Raw genomic sequence first — 19,938 nt, forward strand, 5'->3', positions numbered from 1 at the left:
TTGACAATTGAACTGAAAATGCATCAAGAAGTTTGTAAATGTGTTAAAATTATCCAGATTAATTTAATTGTAAGCATTTAGTCCATTTTTATTAGTTCCAGTTGTAAATGCAGTCCATGTTGTATGATGGTGTAATCAGTCAACTATGTTTAAGAAAATAGTATTTGATCATTGTAAGAATATACACTCATTGCCATATAATCAAACACTCCCTGAACTGGTCTTTGTCGCTAAGGTGCTTGATACATTCAAAATAGATTAATTAACATCTTGTTTATTACTACTAATTTTCATTGTGCAAGTTTTGTGCTTTGATGTATTCACAGAAACACCCAATTAAATTTAAACAATTGCAGGTAGTTCTAAGCCAAATTCAGCCAAAGTGGGGCATTGGTTAAGCTTGTTGCTTTTTTCCTTATCTGGATTCACTTATTTATCAGCTAGTGCACAGTCTGGTGCTGTACGTAAAAAAGAGTACTGTACATAACAAAATTTATCAGACATATAATCTTGGCTAATTAAGCAAGAAAGATAATTTATCCTAAAACTTTGATATGCATGACAAATGCTGATGTCTGCCTAAGTGGATGTTTCTGAAAGTTCATAACCAAGGATAGATAGGTTTCACTGTTTTATAAACAATTTGTTATACTAAAGATGTAATACCAATTTGTGATAAAAGCAGACAGTGTTAAATAAAGATATAATACCAATGAGTGATAAAAATGAACTGTTATACTAAAATGTAATACCAGTGAGAGATAAAAATGGACTGTGTTAACTAAAGATATAATACGAATGAATGAAAAAATGAATTTTGTTATACTAAAGATATAATATGAATGACTGACAAAAATTGGACTGTATTGTACTAAAAGTGGAATAACAATGAGTGAAAAAATGAACTTTTATGCTAAAGATGTAATACCAATGAGTGAAAAATTGGACTGATGGAAGCTCAGATGGATAGTTTGTCTATTTATTTTGCTGAAACATTCCTCATTTTTGGTGTGGCCTCAGGTAGCTGAATGGTCTAAGGTGCTCACCTTTAAAGATTACTCAAATCTCATCATTGTCCTCGTGGGGACAAGTTTGTATTTGACCATTGTGGTTATGTGAGATAGCTTGTCAGTAGCTTTCTATTAGTTTGTGGTTCTTCCTCGGGTCTTCCCTGGTTCTCCTCCACCAAAAATACTGGAGTCCTGTGCTGAAAAATAGTATTAAGTCCCACAACACCAACCAAGCCAGACCTTACTGTTGACAACAATTGATGCTATGTGCTGTTTGATAATATCTGGTTTTGGAAAAAATGTATGACATTTCATTTCTTGTATGTTGATTTTAGCAGACCATGCAAAACTATATCACTTTTCATATGGGAGGTTAAAACTAGAACCAAAAATAATTATTTTTGTCCATTGGTAATTCACTAAAATTGTATGTATATAATTTGTTAAAATTAAAATTCACTAAAATTTCAAATGCATTAATTCAGTTTACAGTATTTACCTGTTAATTTGGCCTGGATAATTTAGCAGTAAAACGTTCAGTGTGACATTGCTGCAAAGAATTACACTTACAATAATTAGTCAACCAAGTTTTCAAAAAGGTTCAAATGAGAATAAAAGTTTTTTATTTCTGAGTATTGTAGGATGACATGTTACCAATAAAACTAAACTGACAACAGTAAAACTACCATTACCGTCCTAAAATCATTAAACACATGACTGCATTTCCCCAATTTATCGGTATATTGGAAGGTCTGTATAATCTTTTTAACCCTGTTTCTAAACTTTTTTCTTATCTTTTTTTAAATAAATAATTATTTTTTTTTTCAGATTGAGGATTTACAGAGTGCCTATGACAAGGTATTGAACTCGGAGGCTGTCCTAAAAGAACAAGTTTACCAGCTAGAGGAACTACTTCAATCTCAGGCCAACCAAACTGAGATCATCTCTAAGTCCTTTCTGTCAGATGAGATGACGGTACTACAGGAAGAAGTGGTGGCACTACAGAATGAAAAGGCATGACTAATTCTTTGATACTTTTTTTCACCTGATATTATTAATGTGGAATTTGTCATTTTTGTTGATCCCACATTTAGTAGAAAAAACAAGACATAGCAGTCATTCTATCATTCTGGTGGCGATCTGATGAAAATCTAGTAATTTATTTTCAAGTGAGTGAGCTTGAGTCATATGTTCTTGTTTTCTTCATGTTTCATATGGTTATAAGTCCTTGTATCTCTTGAAAAATTCTTTTAATATTTCCCAGAACTTAAAGAAACCATCTTAGAGAATACAAAGCATTAAACTGAATAAAATTAATCACTTTTATAGGTTCAGAATTTTTTTTATTCATGTATTTTCAGAAAACCCTACTGAATATGTAAACATAAATTGGGATATAATCTAGCTGAATCAAATGTCATATTACATTTAGTTATAAACAAGATGTCCATTTTGAATGTATCTCATTACACAGGTAGTTACCAGATAGAATAGCCTACCTTTACTCTATTGACACACTAATTAGTCGTGTGTTTTTTCTTCTTCTTTTGTACTTACACTGTGATAAACGAAGTAACATGGAGAAAGTTAGTTTCCACAAGAAAAAAATACTACTTGATAACTTTGGATGACCATGAAAAGTCCTTGAAAAATATCCACATTCTTGTAAGCTCTTGCATCATTTCACATTTTTGTCACATTCTTTCTAAATTTCCCATTTATCTCATTATTAAAGTGTTTGATATTTACTAGTTTAAAGGAACATAAAGTTGTAATAACACTTAAGTAATTTTATGCAAACACACTTTCATATGGCTTGGATTATGGGGTACTCGAGTGTATTGTGACAGTTTTGATTACATTGATACATGATTCAGAAATCGGTGAAGATGATGCCATATCTCTGGTATAAAATGTTTAGTAAATAGTCAATACTATCAAATTGTTTAGATCTGTTAGATAATTGCAGGTGTTCATTAATTTGATTATGTACTTTAAGTGATATATATTAAACGAAACACAATTGTATGAAGGACCAACATTTTAATTTTCTGGGGCAGGGTCCTGAGATTTTACTTTAATTTCCAGCTCACATAGCTGAAAAAACAGCATGCTCTGAATTATAGCAAAATAACTCCATGCTACATCAGTTGCATTATTTGAAGGAAAAAAAAAGAATTTTGATGAGATTAAAGAAAAGAAAATATCTTAATATCTCAAAAGAAAACCTTAATGCTCATCCCCTCTCCAGAAAATTAAATGGTCAGTACGCTATGGTAGTTGAATTTGCCATGTGTATTTTATTAGATGTCTTCTGAAAACTGTCACTAAAGTGGTATGACTAAGTTTACACTATAGCTGATGCCCTGTAAAACAGAGATATCAGAGTTTGCTGATAAAAGCACTAAGTATTGACAAGAAGCCTATAGTTTACTTAATGAAATAGAAAGGAAAACTTAAGAGTTGGCTGTCAACATCCTGTTTAGATATTTGTCACAGAGGGACACTGGCACATTAACTCAGCAAAGGAGAGAATATTTAGTGGACTAGAAGAATTATATAAAATTAAAACAGAAAGCAACTGGTCTCCTTAAACTGTTTCTTACAAAGGACTACTTAAGTCATCAACATACACTAACACATAACTAAAAAGTGACATTTTGTTTTCATTTTTTAATCTGAAATTTTTGCAGAAGTTGGATTTGGCCCAAATATCTTTCACAACATTCCTCTTGGCTACATGACGGCATATGTTACGTGCCGTACATGTGTTTCATGGTTTATAAATATAACTGTATTTGCTATAGTCTAAATAATTAAATTTTTCTTTCACCATTGCAATTTACAGCAATCTGATTGGCCAGGCTCTTTTGAATTTTTTGGGTTCATTCTTATATGAACCCAATTTTTATTTTAAGCCATGCCCATCTGCACTGCTTTTCTGTACATATACTCAAGGAATGTGGTCTGTATTTAGAATATAAGATCACTAAAAACTTAGACTTCTTATACAAGATTTTAATTATGAACCAAATACAGAACCTTTTTTGTTTCAAATCATTAATTAAGACTTCTTTGCTAATGCTACAAGTAAAATACACTTTAATGAATAAATAAACATCGTCTGCTTACATATCTTGATGTGAAGACATGACGGTAACACGTACAATTTATCAGTGTTATGGATTAATGTATGAAATGAAATCTGTATACTATTACAGTATGAAAATTTGAAATTTATTCTGTAAAATGAAATAAAATAAAATAAAAGGAGAAGAACGGAGAAAACAAAATGATGTGGTCACGGGGGGATCAAACCCATGACCTTCACATTATTAGGACATCACTCAAACCAATAGAGCAGTGTGACTGATTGATAGATGTGATATTAGTTAATGTATAAAAGCCAGTATAGTCTGTTTACAGAGTTTATATATACAATTTCATTTAAGGATTGTTTATTATGAAACAAATTAGACTTACATAAAACAAACATGTTAGCTTCTAACATTTTCCAGCTGATCAGAGTTTAATATGGATGTCAGCTGGGGAGCTTTTCTCTATTGGCTGTATACTGTATCTGTCATGAGATTCACTGTTCTGTATTGTGCCTTAGTGAATGAAATTCAAAACATGATTAAATAAAAGAATATTATTAAACTACAAGTTTATGTAACTATTGATGCTGTTGAATTTGATTATAAGGATGGACTGTTTTAAAAATTCAATGAAGTATTAACTGCAAAAACACTGCAAACTGTATGATGTGCAAAGCAGATCATAGACTATACAAAAGTTTGCACAGTGTTTTTGGTTCATACTTCGTTGAATTTCAACAATAAAGTCAGTTCTTAAATTAATTTGAGACAAATACAATTATTTTGTAAAACATGAACAATTTGTTTGGAATTATTTTTCTATGAAAAATGAAAATATTCTTAAAAAGTCATTACATTTGTTGTTGTTGTTGTTATAGGGCTTAACGCCATTTTTCAGTACAAGATAGGCTATACATGGCGGCCAGTATTAATGGTGGAGGAAGAACCCGGAAAACCCCTGGAAAGAACCACTGACCCATGAGAAGCTACTGGCAAGCTTTCTCACATAACCACATTAGCTGAATCCGAGACTCGAACCGACACAGACAGAGATGAGATGGCAGTGATCTGTAACGGTGAGTGCTTTAGACCACTCGGCCACTCGGGGCCCCCATTACATTTGTAACAATCTTACTTGGGAATATCTGTACATTCCTTACTGATGGAGGCTACCAAAGTACTGGTACAGTGCAAAAGTACTGTGGTATGTATCACCAGAACAAATACACCGATAAACCATTATCCAGGAAATACTGCACATGCTGAGTATGGTGTTTTAAGTCCTAAAAGGGTATATACATGTACACCATTAGGTAACATGAATATTTAATGTCATTCAAGGTTTCATTAAAGAGTCAGTTGATTGAGTCTAAGTCAGGATTACAGAAGGCAATGGATGCAGTTGATGCACTACAAGCAAAAGTTGCAGCTAGAGACAGTGAGCTTGAGGACATTCAGTGTCAGTACAGCTCCTTGTGTACCGCCTTTGAGGTAAGAAATTACAATCTTTTAATGTTTATAGAATGGCTTGGCGTTAATTATTTTATCCATATTTTTATGGATATATTGTGATAGATCATGTCCATTGGTCAAGACATCTGTGTGAACATCCATCCATCCATATCTTTGTCACTGTGTTCCTTGCAAGATTAACTCCATCTATATTGAGGGATGTGTGCTCATAATGCTTTGGTATAGAGTTTTTTATTTTTGGAAGATGAATAGATGACAACAAAAGTTTTGGATCCTGGATGTAGTCTCAAGGGACGAAGGGGTTTGGGTCAGAAGACAAATTGTACTAAGTAGTATGAACTCCTCCTTGTAGCTTAACTCCATCTATAACGATTGTGGAAAGTGATTGGTTTTATTATGCTGTATGCAGCAGATGAATAAATGATAGCACAGGTTGTAAATTTTAAATGCAGCCAGGGGGTTGTTGGTGTTGAAGGTTTCTGCATGTATATAAGTGCAAAAAAAAAAATAGTGCAGGTATTTGTGATGGCTTCCATCGGTTGTTTGAGAATTAATGTTTAATGGGTGGGATGCTATCCTTTATTCAGTATTCACAAATAGACTGATAGTTTAGTATCAGCATAAGTTATATATTTAATGGTTCTTATGACTACGTTTCCGGGTATACTCTGGGATTTCAAATATGGATAAATAATATTGCACTAATGTAGTCCTATATTCATCACATCCTTCTTAGGGCTGTTCCACTGAAACATACATGATACCCACGGAAGGCACTTTTTAAAAACTATATGCCAGGGTACTCAGATTACAGAGTTTATATAAAAACAACAAAAAAAAATTTGAAATTGCATCTATGGGTGACTATTCCACAAAAGTACCTTCCCTGGGTTCCAGATATATTTTACTGGAACAGCCTTGCTATTTCATGTGATTACTCTTATTTAACTGAATAACTAATGTTAACCCAATCAGTCTTTTATCAAATGTTTATTGCTGGCATGAGATAGAGCTATATTTATATGAAATTTTGTTTGGTTTTGGTCTAATTAAAGATGAAATACGTCGCATTATGCACATTTTTATGTGTTTTTTAATTTTTTTTATTATCAGACACAGCATTAACTTTAGATGCAGGTTTGTGGCAGTCGTTTTCTCTAAGGCTACCACAGTTACCTCCCTTTTATTTCCATTCCCAAGTTATAACTTAGTCCAAATTTTTCATATAACTTCAACTTGTTCCACTCTCCACTTCACCATTAGCACTTTTTATTTGACATTCCAAATGGTAAAGATTTTAATGCAGAGACACCCATACCTTATCTCGTTGTTTATTTGCAAGTGTGTCTAGAATGCATGATTTTGTGTTGTATGCGCAAGTGGATGATTATTGCACAGAAAGAAATTTAAGCTTGCTGATGGTTGCCTAGAAACAAGATATAGTTTTGGCCTGCACTGTGCATGAGGAACTGCCCATTTCCTTCTGGCTTATATGTAATTACCATAACTTTTGTAATGAGAGATTTTGCAGAAAATTGGTCTTTTCATGTATATCACCAGTTTTCTTTAGGATAGGTTTTCACACAGCAGGGAGTGGAGTTAGTGCGATTCAGCAGTACTAACAAGGGTAATAAATTTTTGAAAATCCTTGGTTGTTTCTAGGCAACCATCTTTGAAAACCTGTTGTAAATTTTTAAATTGCCTCCAAGGTTGCTCTAATCAAAATTATTCATTGACTTCGACATATATATATATATAGTCATAATTGCACACTGTACTTGTCATGCACCATCAGTCCTGTTAATGGAAAGGTGTTGTGCACATATATTTAATCTATTTCAGATATTTAATCTGATTGAGATCAGCACAAAAAAATGATAATCAAGAATTGTTTTTTTCATGATGGCTTCATGTCTCTAAACTTTCCAGCATTTGTCCATCCCAGACCCAAAACTTGTCCAAATTTTATGTTTATCTGAGTGTATACCATTCTTGTTATTCCGATGCTTTAATTCTGTGATTAAATATTTAAAAAGCTTTCATTTATTCATTACCCCACTAGGCAGTAATATGCAAAACAACAATTACTTGTTTAACTATTTAAAATTGCTATTACTGTAGAAATTTACCCAGCAGAAGCAACTGTCACATGGTCTGCAGCAAGTTTAATAATTGTTTTTAAAAAGATCAATTAGAAAGCATAAAACTAGATCATGAACATAGTTGAAAAAGCTGCTACAATATGTTGGTGTGTTGACAAAGGACAGTCGCAAGTCGTGTTTCTTTAAGTGATTACTTACTTTGAGGGCTGGTAATATGGACTGTGAGTACTTAATTGCATGAGTAACTGCTGCATGTGCATTAGTTTTTGTCCCTAAACAGTTTCCAATCAGCCAACAAATATGAATTTTATATATATGTATATATGTATATATAATTCAGCTACCTTGCTCGAGGAGCACAGAAGGATAACATGATCAAATATTTATTGCTGAAATATATATAATTCCATTAAATTTTTTTAAAGTGATCAAGATGTGTTTTATTAATATTTTTTATCAATTTTCACATTAGTATAAAAGATGACCCAGCATTACATTTGAGCTGTCTTGGATGGGTAATGGAGTTTTCTATCTATAATGAATCTTTGTTATGCTAATCTTTTTCTCCTGGTTCATTTTCTCCATTCTCTGATGAGTTTCCAAATGTATGTTCATTGATTTTCATAGCAGGTGACTTCTAAGGCAAAATAATACATCTCCACCACAGCCATTGCCCAAAACTGTAAGGTGCTACCTTAATGGAAATTTACCTGTTGTCCAAATTAATTCTTCAGATTTTAATTTTCTACTTGAAATTGACTGATATTCTTTTCTCTGAAATAAAATTTTCCCTGGAGAAAAATGTGATTGAAAAACCTAAACTGCATCTAAAATGCCTCCCCTCCGCCTTCCCATTTCCTATGTAAGGCCATATAAAAAGTGTAGTATTCAGTGTACTCTCTACACTGGTAACAGATAGGAATTTAAAACTTTGACCTTTATCCCTGATATGCGTAAGATTCATGTTAGTGTTACCATGGAAAGTAATTTCAAAGTCACCAGCGGCAAAGATGACAAATGTACAAGCATTATATCTAATTATATCAAAATGAGGTATATCAACTCAGAAAACCATTTTTCCTGTACAATTAATACAGCATTTTTATATTCTTTTATGTTGAAATAAGAAACTTAGTATTCACTGAGTTATCTTGATGGTCTTTTTTATCCTGTTTCAAATTTAAAAAAAATAATTTCATGGGTACTGTAATGAAATGTACTCCAAAATAGTACTTTAGGTAAGTCCATGGCTAGCTCGGATTTGATAAACTTTAGAATTTTTTTGAAGTTGAACCTAGCAGCATGATTGACCATGGGTCCTTTTTTTTCTGAAGAGACATTCATACTTTATCTTCATATTTCTCCTTTGTTGTCAAGAATGCATGATTTTATTTTGCATGGACAAGCTGACAATTTTTGTGCAGAAGTTTGTCAGCGCTAGCTAGATTCAACTTTGGTATACAGTATTATCAAGTAGCTGCCTGTTTTCTCCTCTGTATTTATGTGTTTATCAAAATTTTCAGTGTGATTTTGTTGAGAATTGATCCATTCGTCCATTCTTGGTCCTTATTCCCATTCATTAAATTAATATTTGGGATGCATTAGTCACTACCTTATAATGTAAAGTGTCTCCAATTTTCTTCAATATATCTTCTTAATGGGTTGAAAACAACGAGTTCTAGGGATTTTCACATGTTGCTGGGGGCGAGGGTTGCATAGGTTATGACTCTAAAGTGGATAATTGTGAAAAGATCAGCTTGGTTGTTCCACTCTTTTTACTGAATCACTTTCTCCATTCTCAGAGAAGCTTGGAAATGTGTACATGTTGATGATCATATGGTTGTATTTTCATAGTGGGTTTCTTTAAAGGTAAGAACTTAAATCCTTTGCCATTGCCATATCTGAAAACTGTTAAGCAGTGCTAACTAAAATGACTGCTCCCTTGCGCTAAAAAATTTGTGTAGAAAGAAGTTCATCAATTCAGGTACAGTTTCAGTCCGTTTAGATATGCAAAGATAGGACTAATGAAGTGCAGTTGTATTGCACATGAATCTATAAGGTGCAATTCACAGTTTTTGAGTTTGGGCCGCTCCAGTGGCCTTGTGATTAGAGTGTCCGCTTTGGATGCGGGAGGTCGTGGGTTTGAGAGAGTGATGTATGTAAGGTGAAGTTGTTTGCATTTAAAACATGCAAAGTGGAGAGAATGTTGGCATACCTCTATGCTACTTTGATGTAATGTGGCTGATATTTATTTGGATATTGTACTTTTGGAAATTGTACATGATCTAAGCACACTGCTAACTAAAATGACTGCTCCCTTGCGCTAAAAAAATCAGCCTAAATTAGTATAAAGTAAAAAAATCAGCCTGAATTAGTATAAAGTACACTATCCTTAGCAGCAATCAAAATAGGGAAAAGGAACTTTGCCAGACTAGACAATACAAACTTCTGAAAGTGCAATGAACGAATTACTAAATATATAAAATATCAAATCAGCTCTTTTCTTTACAATTTACCTCTGACGTTCAGGAAATGAAAATGATCTAGTAGAGCTAGCACTTTTTTGAAAAGTGCACATCTGGAGTAAGGCCAAGCTGTATACTCTATAACCCGTATTACACCCATCAATCATAAAACAAAATAAAGGGAATTTAAAGTTCATTGAACAATACCTAAGATATACAAAGTCTTTTTTAAATAGCCAGTATAACCAGTGAGAAAACCCAGGGAAATTCTTATGAAACTGTAGAGTACCACCTTAATACATATATGAAAATGTATGCAATTATGTTTCTTATTTTCATCTTTATGTATGATGTTCTGAACAAAATGGTACCTTAACATTGATTTTAAGCATGAAAATAAGCTAATTATGCTTATTTTGCTCTTGCTTACATAATATGCCTTGAGGCAGTAATGTGGGAGTAATGACCTGAATTATGGGGAAATTAGAAGTCTTAGAATATAGAAATGAGGTCAACTTAAATTTAAAACTGTTACATTAAGTAGAAGAAATATATAGTGAAAATGTTTCTTTTCATTTATTTGCAATGAAATTAAAAAATAAATGGTGACAAAGCAAATTTGCATTCTTCCATTTTCAACAATAAGCAAATAACCTTTGACCGTATTGAACCACATCTGTTCCATCCCTTTTCACACTGTAAAATTTATTGTCTCAGCAATAATTATGGCTAATTTCATGTTCCTGTCTTTCAGCATAATATTGGTTGCTATGTTGAGAAAATGTAATGTGCATTTTTTAAAACAGCTCACTTATTATCATAAGGGGGGTTCGAGCTGGACTTGTTTGAGACTCTGACACTAATAAATACTGTTCTGTGTGGGGGTGGGTGGGTGGAATACAGGAGAATTATTCAAAAGGACTGTTTTGGTGCTTGCAACTTAAATGTTTCAGCCATACAATCAAAATTAAATTATACAATAATAATACCTATGTGCTTTCTTAAGGGGTGCTCAACAGTTATTATGTACTTATGAGAGAATGACGTATATAAGGTGAAGTTGTTTTCTTTTAAAACATGCACAGTGGAGAGAATGTTGGCATACCTCTATGCTATGTTGATGTAATGTGGCTGACGTTTCTTGGGGATATTGTACTTTTGGAAATTGGACATGATCTAAGCATACTGCTAACTAAAATTACTGCTCCTTTATGCTAAAAAAATAAGCCAGGAAGAGTCTAAAGTAACTATCCTTAGCAGCTATTAAAATAGGGAAGGTGAATTTTGCAAGACTAGACAATACCAGCTTCTGAGAGTGTAATGAATGAATTACCAAATATATAAAATGAGAAAAAAGTTATTGGCCTGGTGTCATAATAATGTGACTAGGTGGAACATGATGCCTCAGTGCTAGACATCACTATAAATTGCCACACTGCAGACATCATAGTGATATGACTGAAAAATTGTTAAAGCTACGTTAAAAATCCAAATCAATCACATACACACACACACTTTGAATTTGAGTTACTAAGATTTTAAAATTTTCCATTTTGGGTCTATATTTAAATTGGAAAACTTTTCTATTTCTGCACAAATTTAATAATAAACATTTATAATCCAAATAGACCCTGCTAAAAATCTCTCTCTCAAAAATATCATTTTTGCAGAACATGGAGAGTCCATATTTTTATATATACATATTCTGAAATGGATAAAACCATATTTCATACATGCATGTTTGCTTTGATGAAAATAGTTCTTGTTAAATTGAATTAGAATCAAAGTCATTTTCATAGATATTGGTACACATCAGGAAACAGTTGTCCTACCCTGCAAGTATGGCATATGTCTTGTAGACTAAGATAATGCATGGAAGCATATTCAGCTTATGGTTAAGACTGGTTTCCTACCAAAGAGTCTGTTGTGTCAAAGTGTGAGGAAAATGCCCAGAATACTGTCAGTCACATAATTTTAGAGACGCATACAATGTTAGCGATAAGATGATACTAGTATATACTATAAATATATAATTTAACTAATGGTAGCTTTTGACAGTTTTTATAGAAGTACTAAATGTTGGTTTTTAATATTTCTTTCAAGAAGACGAAAGCTGTAAGCCATTTGATCGAAAAGTTTATTTATGTGTGAGTAATTTTCTAAAATTGCAAGTAATTATTAATATGCCAAATTAAAAATTTGATAAATTTCATTGAAGCAAATATTTTAATTTACTGAAGTTCATATCAATTTTCTTTCACCACAGAGAGTAAAAATGGAAAATTTGGACATGAAAGCAGAGATGGATGCACTTCGGATAGAGGCCAGCTGTCCACGGAAGAAAGGGAATTCCTTATTTTCTGAGGTTTATCACACTTTATGTTTTTGTTCTCAGATTTTAACTTTGTCCTGGAATTTTGATGTATTCTAACATACATGCCATTATGCTTTTGGCGTAATCACTATGGTCTTTTACACCTAATTACATCTTACACTCACCTGTGTAAGGATTACACTTTTTCTGGTACATTAAGAAATGAAAAAAAATAAAGTAATACAAATTCGTTTTTAATTTTTATGATCCTATTTTTAAACTCATTCATCATATAAATTTCAGAATATTCTAAAAACGGAGATTGATGCATAAGAATATGGTAAGAGTACATTAGTCCACCCTAGACATACAAATGCTTGCCTTATTTTCTATTTATAGCAACTGTATCTGACACATTTCCAAGAAAACAGAAGGGTTTCTTTGATTTGAAACTTTGACAAATTCTTTATATTGATAATATAGTAAGATAGTGGACTAGTCTGTACTTTTGAAGAAAATGGAACTTGATATTAAGTGACACCAGCATTAAAGGTGTGATTTGTGGATGTTTTGTGACTGGAAAATATTAGAGCAGATGGATCTTTTTAAACTTCAAAACATGTCAGATCAGATAAATGACAAATGAACACTTTTGCAAATTATGGCATGTAATATATAGATACCAGATTACACTTTTTTGCCACTTATATTAGCAATAATCATGTTATGCCACCTTTGGGGTTGGCATGTATGATTCTAATTATATGAAACATTACTAATTTTACAATATTTAGTGCCTTCTCCTTTCTTCTAGATTTAAACTCTCTTTGTCACTTTTAAAATTTAAAGAATAAAAAGGCCAGTCACTGATATTAGATAGCAACATAGGAGAAACTCTAAATTCTACATTCTGATGAAGCATACATTGCTGAGATAATTGTTCACATTATACTGCATTTTAAAATTGCTAAAATGCCTGAAAATTTATTGTACTTGAAATTTTTATTTAACATTTTGTTTCAAATGTAGATAATTTTTTTTGACAACTGAAAATCTTACAGGTAGAGGATCGACGGGTTACTGCAGAGAAGAAACTTATTTCACTTAAAACACAGATGGATGAGATAAAAAAGAAATATGACTTGGAGAAGCAGCAAAACCACAAGTATAAGGTACAGGCATCCATTTTTAACCATATTAGAAATCCTCCGTCACAAACATTTTCAAAGTTTGATATTGTACATGCAACTGTTAGGTTATTGCTTTATTATAACATAATTAATTGTGTAGATTAACTGAATTTTAATATTAAAGTTAAATCTGATAATCAGACAATTAAGTTTTCTTGTTTTTTTTTTAATATCATAGGCCTGTTTTGGATTAACAGAAGGCTTTTATTACATCATTTTGTAATTAATCTAGTTATTATAACAGTCACGTTTTGCTAAGTTAATGTTTTCTGAAACAATTGGAGAAAGACTTTGGAATCCTCAGTCTTTGTTCCCTGGTTGGACTGTCCTCTGACAGATGTCTGAACTTGTGTTCTTCCTGACATAATCATGCCAGTGTAAAACTTGTATTCCTACTGTCATAATCAAGCCATTGTGCAACTTGTACTTCTACTGACAATATCGTACATATGTACAGTTTTTATTCCTATTGTCCTGACAGAACATGTCAGTGTACAACTTGTTTTCCTACTGAAATAATATAATAACCATACCAGTGTGCAACTTGTATTCATACTGACTTGACATAATCATGTTAGAATACAACTTGTATTCCTACTGTCCTGCTGTAATTATGCCAGCATACAACTTGTATTCCTACTGACATAATATTATAATCATGCCAGTGTACAACTTGCATTCCTACTGTCCTGACATAATTATGCCAGCGTACAACTTGTAATCCTATATTCCTACTGTTCTGACATAATCATGCCAGTGTACAATTTGTACAACAAATTCCTATTGACATAATCATGCCAGCATACAACTTGTATTTCTACTGACATAATATCATAACCATGCCAGTGTACAATTTGTATTCCTACTGTCCTGACAGAATCATGCCAGTGTACAACTTGTATTCCTACTCACATAATCATGTCAGGGTACAACTTGTGTTCCAACTGACATAATCATGGCAGTGTACAACTTGTATTCCTATTGTCCTGACATAATCATGCCAGTGTACAACTTGCATTCGTACTGACCTGACATAATCATGCCAATGTACAGTTTGTATTTCTACTGTCCTGACATAATCATGCCAGTGTACAACTTGTATTCCTACTTTCCTGACATAATTATTCCAGCACACAACTTGTATTCCTACTGACATAATCATGCCAGTGTAGTGCTTGTATTCCTACTTTTCTGACATAATTATTCCAGCACACAACTTGTATTCCTAATGACATAATCATGCCAGTATACAACTTGTATTCCTAATGACATAATCATGCCAGAGTACAACTTGTATTCCTACTGACATAATCATGCCAGAGTACAACTTGTATTCCTAATGACATAATCATGCCAGAGTACAACTTGTATTCCTACTGACATAATCATGCCAGAGTACAACTTGTATTCCTAATGACATAATCATGCCAGAGTACAATTTGTATTCCTAATGACATAATCATGCCAGAGTACAACTTGTATTCCTAATGACATAATCATGCCAGTATACAACTTGTATTCCTAATGACATAATCATGCCAGAGTACAACTCTGCAGTTACTATGCAAAAACAACAATATTGTGTAACATCATGGAATAACAGCAGATATGCATTCTTTGCCAGTGCAATGTTTCTGTCTTGCATGGAATATTTAGTATTCATTATATATTTAAAGTCATGTATTTGTATAAGAAAGTTTTATTTTCCTTTTCTTTCTCAGTTTGTTTTGTTCTGAAATATTTCATTCTTTTCTTAAGTAAATGTGTATTGTGTTCTTTAAGTACTCTATGAAGCAAAATCATTAAAGAAGCCATGAGTTCAAAACCAGAAATCAAGATTTTTATACTGGACATAATTGCCAAAGATAAACTTTACCATAAGAGCTTGCTTTGTGAGGAGAGTCTTTGGTCAAGGACATGCTACACTAATTGTAAGACATTTCTGTTTGGGCAATATGTAAATAATTTTTTATGTAGTAATAAATAATTATTATTACATATTTTTTTAGGCTGAAATGTGTTTTGGAGTTGTCAGGAAACATTTTAATTTGCATGTTACATGAAATGATTTTTTTTCTCTCTCTTGTTTTTGAAACTTTTTCAGCTTAGCTAACGTGCACAGGGGCAGTATGCTGAGTAGTTGGATGACTTATTAGAATTCATTCTTGTGGCAGGAAAATAATACACATTTTGAGTTTTTCCTGCTTACAGATGCAGATGCTGGCACTGTTCCATAGAAGCAGTGGACAGGTTAACAGTGAGCATGTTACCCGCTTAGAAGCTCAGATATCACAGTACAGAGAAGAAATTCAAAGCTTAATGGAGGAACACCAAAAATACCAGAAGAAAGAGGTGTAGTCACTGATTAAGTTCATTGTGATCAGAATAATTTACAGCTATATTGCAGTTCCAAAACATTTGTAATACCCCCATTACGTAGTTATATCTTAGGAAAAATAATGTAGACTCTATAGACTTGTTATTACAAAAGGAGGTGGGGTATCATTTTGTGGTTAAATTAGAACAGTTCTCCCCCGCCCCATAACCTCCACCATCACCAATCTTGGACTTATTTTCCATTTTTGTTAATTCTGAAGTAATGTGTTTATAGGACCTTTTAAAATTTACTGTGAAATGATATAAACAATAGGTTATGAAAATATCCAGTGTTGTGGGACATTGAACCAAGCAAGCTGCAACAGCAGCTTGGCCTCATGAAAAAGTATGCTATGTGAATTGGATTAATGATGTCCATTCAAAGATTCATTGGCAGCTAAGAGTGTAAAGCATTTATTTGAAATCTATATTTTGTTATAGATAATTTTTGCAAGAGTCTCAGAGATATCATTATGTCTCAGCAAGTGGGAATGGTTGCTGTTTATCTCAAGGGAGACAACTCTCATCAAGCAGGAAAGGTTAGCTCATCCGACAGTTGGTACAGCTAGTAGATTTGTTGGCTTTATTCATATAGTGTTAACACTACCTTGACTTTTTGTTTCAGGAGAACTACACCAAGCTTCTTACAGACTTTGCTGATGACAAATCAGGAAGGATGGATACAGATTATGTCCACTATCTTCGCAGTCTTCTGGAAAGTAAAGAGTAAGACCAGTTTACTTTTAATGAGAATATTTTGTGAGACTTTATTTGGTCCTTATACCAGATAGAAATATTTCTAAGTCATGCAGAATTCCTTCCAAAATCCACTGAATTTAAATTGACACCAGTGAAATGATAATGTAGAGTAAGAATAAGGCTGGCATTGAACAGAAATTAATGAAAAGCAATAAATGTTTCCTTACAAACAGTCACATTATCTGCATCCCAAAAGCAACCCCACTCTATCACTTACAAGATGATAAATTACCTGGAAATCTGATACAAAAAATTGGTATCTAGTATATAATCTTATTTTTGCAAGATCAATATTTGTCATCTGATTGCAACATATTTGTATATTGTAAGAGCTAATACAATTCTCTATAATGGGCATGTTTTTTATGTTTTATTTTTGATGTTATAGTAATGGAATTATTACCTTTTAATCATTGAAATTTAAGTGATTTCACGCATCACTTGAAATAAACAGGAATCATGCTGCCTCTCCTCTTTGTTCTAAAATGCAGGTTCTTTAAATGTATGAATATTCATGGCATTTCAAATCCAATAACAGATTTAAACAATTAAGTCAGTGCTTGTATGATGAGCATATGCTATTCCTGTGCAAAGACAAGTTCCCTCAGGCTTAAAGCAAAGTTAACCAAAAATTTCTAAATTAAAAAAAAATGCATCATATCATTTTGGTACCAGAGTTACATTTTGGAAATAATTATAGAATAGCCACATTGAGTGTATAATTTGCAAATTATTTAAATCTCTTGTGAACATTGTTCTCCTTAATTACATTATCTTACAGGCTGATTTTAAATCTTTGTTAATTGATGTTCCAAAACTATATGCTTCATTCATTTCATACAGATAGGTGTATATGAAGAACGTAGGTGATTTTATATTATTTTTTTTCATATTAAACTTGTTTTGTTGTTTTTATAGTATAAATAGTTTCACAAAAATCAACATGCAAAGCACAGATTTGTGTAAACTAAATAGGTGCAAGCTGTAAATACCTGAACATAAAAACGTGAATCAGTTTTAAAATCTGTTCTTTCTTATATATGTTTTGTTGTTTTATTTTAATGATGAAATAGACAATTTCTCATGAGATAATGATACAATTGCCAATATTTTTTCTTTGGCATTTGTCAGACAAAATGCAAATTGTCTTTACAACAACAACAAGAGTACTAATACTGATGAATTTATTGCTTCTGTGCTTTGATGAGTATGGCAAATAAATTGAGACAAACTATGAAAGATTCATTTTTTATAGCTAAAGAAGTAAAGGATGACACAAGAAGCATGCAATCAGTTCAGGCACCATGTAGAAAGAAATGGTACTTGCACTGGCCATGTAGGGTAGACAAAGAAATAGTTGACAAGAAGTTTAATTTGAAGAAAAAAGTTTATTCCAGATTTCCTGAATTCAGGTTGATAATGGTTCATCAAAGAGTTTTGTGAAATTGGCAAGCAGTTGAAACAATTTAACAATTTTTCAGTCATATTGCTACAATGTTTGCTGTGTGGCAGTTTATTGTGATCTCTAGTACTGAGGCACCATGCTGCAGACATGTGGCATCATGTCCCACCCAGTCACATTACCCAGACACAATGCCTAACAGTCCTAGCACTAACGTCTCAATGCTGAGCGCCAAGTGAGGGAGCTGCTTGTACCAATTTTTATAAGTCTTTGGTATGACTCCACTGGGGTTCAAACATGCGACCTCCCACATCTGAGGCGGATGTTCTAAACACTTAGACCACATGAGCGGTTGTGTTGTTTTTGAAGTTATTTTACATATGCACGAACTGTTGCTAGTGTCATGTATATTTGTGTTCAATTAAATGTTTCATTTGTTTCAAAAGATATGAAAATATTTATATGCATTTTATTTATAAATAAAAATAAATGAGTCAGACAACAGATTTAATGAGAAAAATGATTTTAGCAAAGAAATGCCATTTTGATACAATTTTCATAAAAATATCTCAAGTACAGAAAGGTTATATTTTTGTTAAATGGGTTCAAACCCTGGCCAATTCATATCAAAGACTTATAAAAATGGTACTAACAGCTGCCTTGCTAGGTGCTCAGCAGTAAAAGGTTAGTGTTAGGACTGGTCAGCCTGGTGTCATGATAATGTGACTGGGTGGGAAATTACATTATATGTCTATGGCATGATGCCCCAGTGCTAGACATCACTATAAACTGCCACAATGCAGACATCATAGTGATATGACTGAAATTTTTTTAAAACTATATTGAAGTCCAAATGGCATCATGTTACACACATTTTTATTGAATATACATTTTACTTATGGTTCCATGATTGCCACTTAATCTGAATACATTTATGTAAGAAAATAATTCCAAAAATTTATTCCTATTTTAGAACTTAAAAAGCTGCATATCTTTTTTCTAGTAGAGATATTTTCAAAGCCTAAACTGTTTTGGAATGTTCTTAACTAGATCTATAAAATGAAATCAATTGTTTCCATTATCAGAACAATGACTGGGGCTGCTTATCTTACCATGTTCATCCATATATTTTGCCTCACTTCAACAACCACCTTGCCTAACTATCACAGCTAATTCTATCACACAGCTGCCAGGTTAAGAATTGATGCACTGCACTTTCATCTTTTAGTTGGAAACTCGTCAAAGAAAGGTCATCCAAAAATGTTTCATTGAGCTCATATGCACAGACTCAAAGTTCATTAAAAGTTCACATTCTTTTGTTACAGAAAGAATATATTAGGTCATGAGTATATCCCTCATCCATCATTACCTTTGTCTGGTTAAGTTTTGCGCTAGGTGTGTAACCCTCATCCATCCTTACCTTGTAACCCGCATCCATCCTTACCTTGTAACCCTCATCCATCCTTACCTTGTAACCCTCATCCATCCTTACCTTTTAACCCTCATCCATCCTTACCTTTGTCTGGTTAAGTTTTGTGCTAGGTAAGTTTTTTCAAATACATGATCATAATACATACAGAGAGTATGCTGAACTGAATTTTAGCAATAAAAGGAAAATTTTAAAGTCCACCTAGATGGGAACCAGACAAGAGTTGTCTACTCTTCATAGAGAAATTGGCAATGAATCCTGTGTATGCAGATAGTACTTTACTTCCACTAGGAAGTACACACTGTTGGAGACCTTGCAAA

At 32.8% G+C, this 19,938-nt stretch overlaps 1 protein-coding gene across 2 annotated transcripts in view; it reads left to right on the forward strand.

Annotated features, from left to right (window-relative positions):
* Positions 1 to 19,938, forward strand: part of LOC149774452 (protein Spindly-A-like) — a 48,422-nt gene that overhangs the window by 19,048 nt on the left and 9,436 nt on the right. For both annotated transcript variants that reach the window (XM_089945176.1, XM_089945177.1), the window contains exons 4-9: positions 1,839 to 2,024; positions 5,450 to 5,599; positions 12,415 to 12,513; positions 13,524 to 13,634; positions 15,864 to 16,004; positions 16,654 to 16,754. In XM_089945176.1, coding sequence (XP_089801302.1) covers positions 1,839 to 2,024; positions 5,450 to 5,599; positions 12,415 to 12,513; positions 13,524 to 13,634; positions 15,864 to 16,004; positions 16,654 to 16,754 — 788 coding nt within the window. The remainder of the gene's footprint in view (positions 1 to 1,838; positions 2,025 to 5,449; positions 5,600 to 12,414; positions 12,514 to 13,523; positions 13,635 to 15,863; positions 16,005 to 16,653; positions 16,755 to 19,938) is intronic.

The sequence above is a fragment of the Sinohyriopsis cumingii genome, unplaced genomic scaffold (assembly GCF_028554795.1).
Source record: "Sinohyriopsis cumingii isolate HCF-2022 unplaced genomic scaffold, ASM2855479v2 utg000229l, whole genome shotgun sequence".
In the NCBI taxonomy this organism is placed as follows: domain Eukaryota; kingdom Metazoa; phylum Mollusca; class Bivalvia; order Unionida; family Unionidae; genus Sinohyriopsis; species Sinohyriopsis cumingii.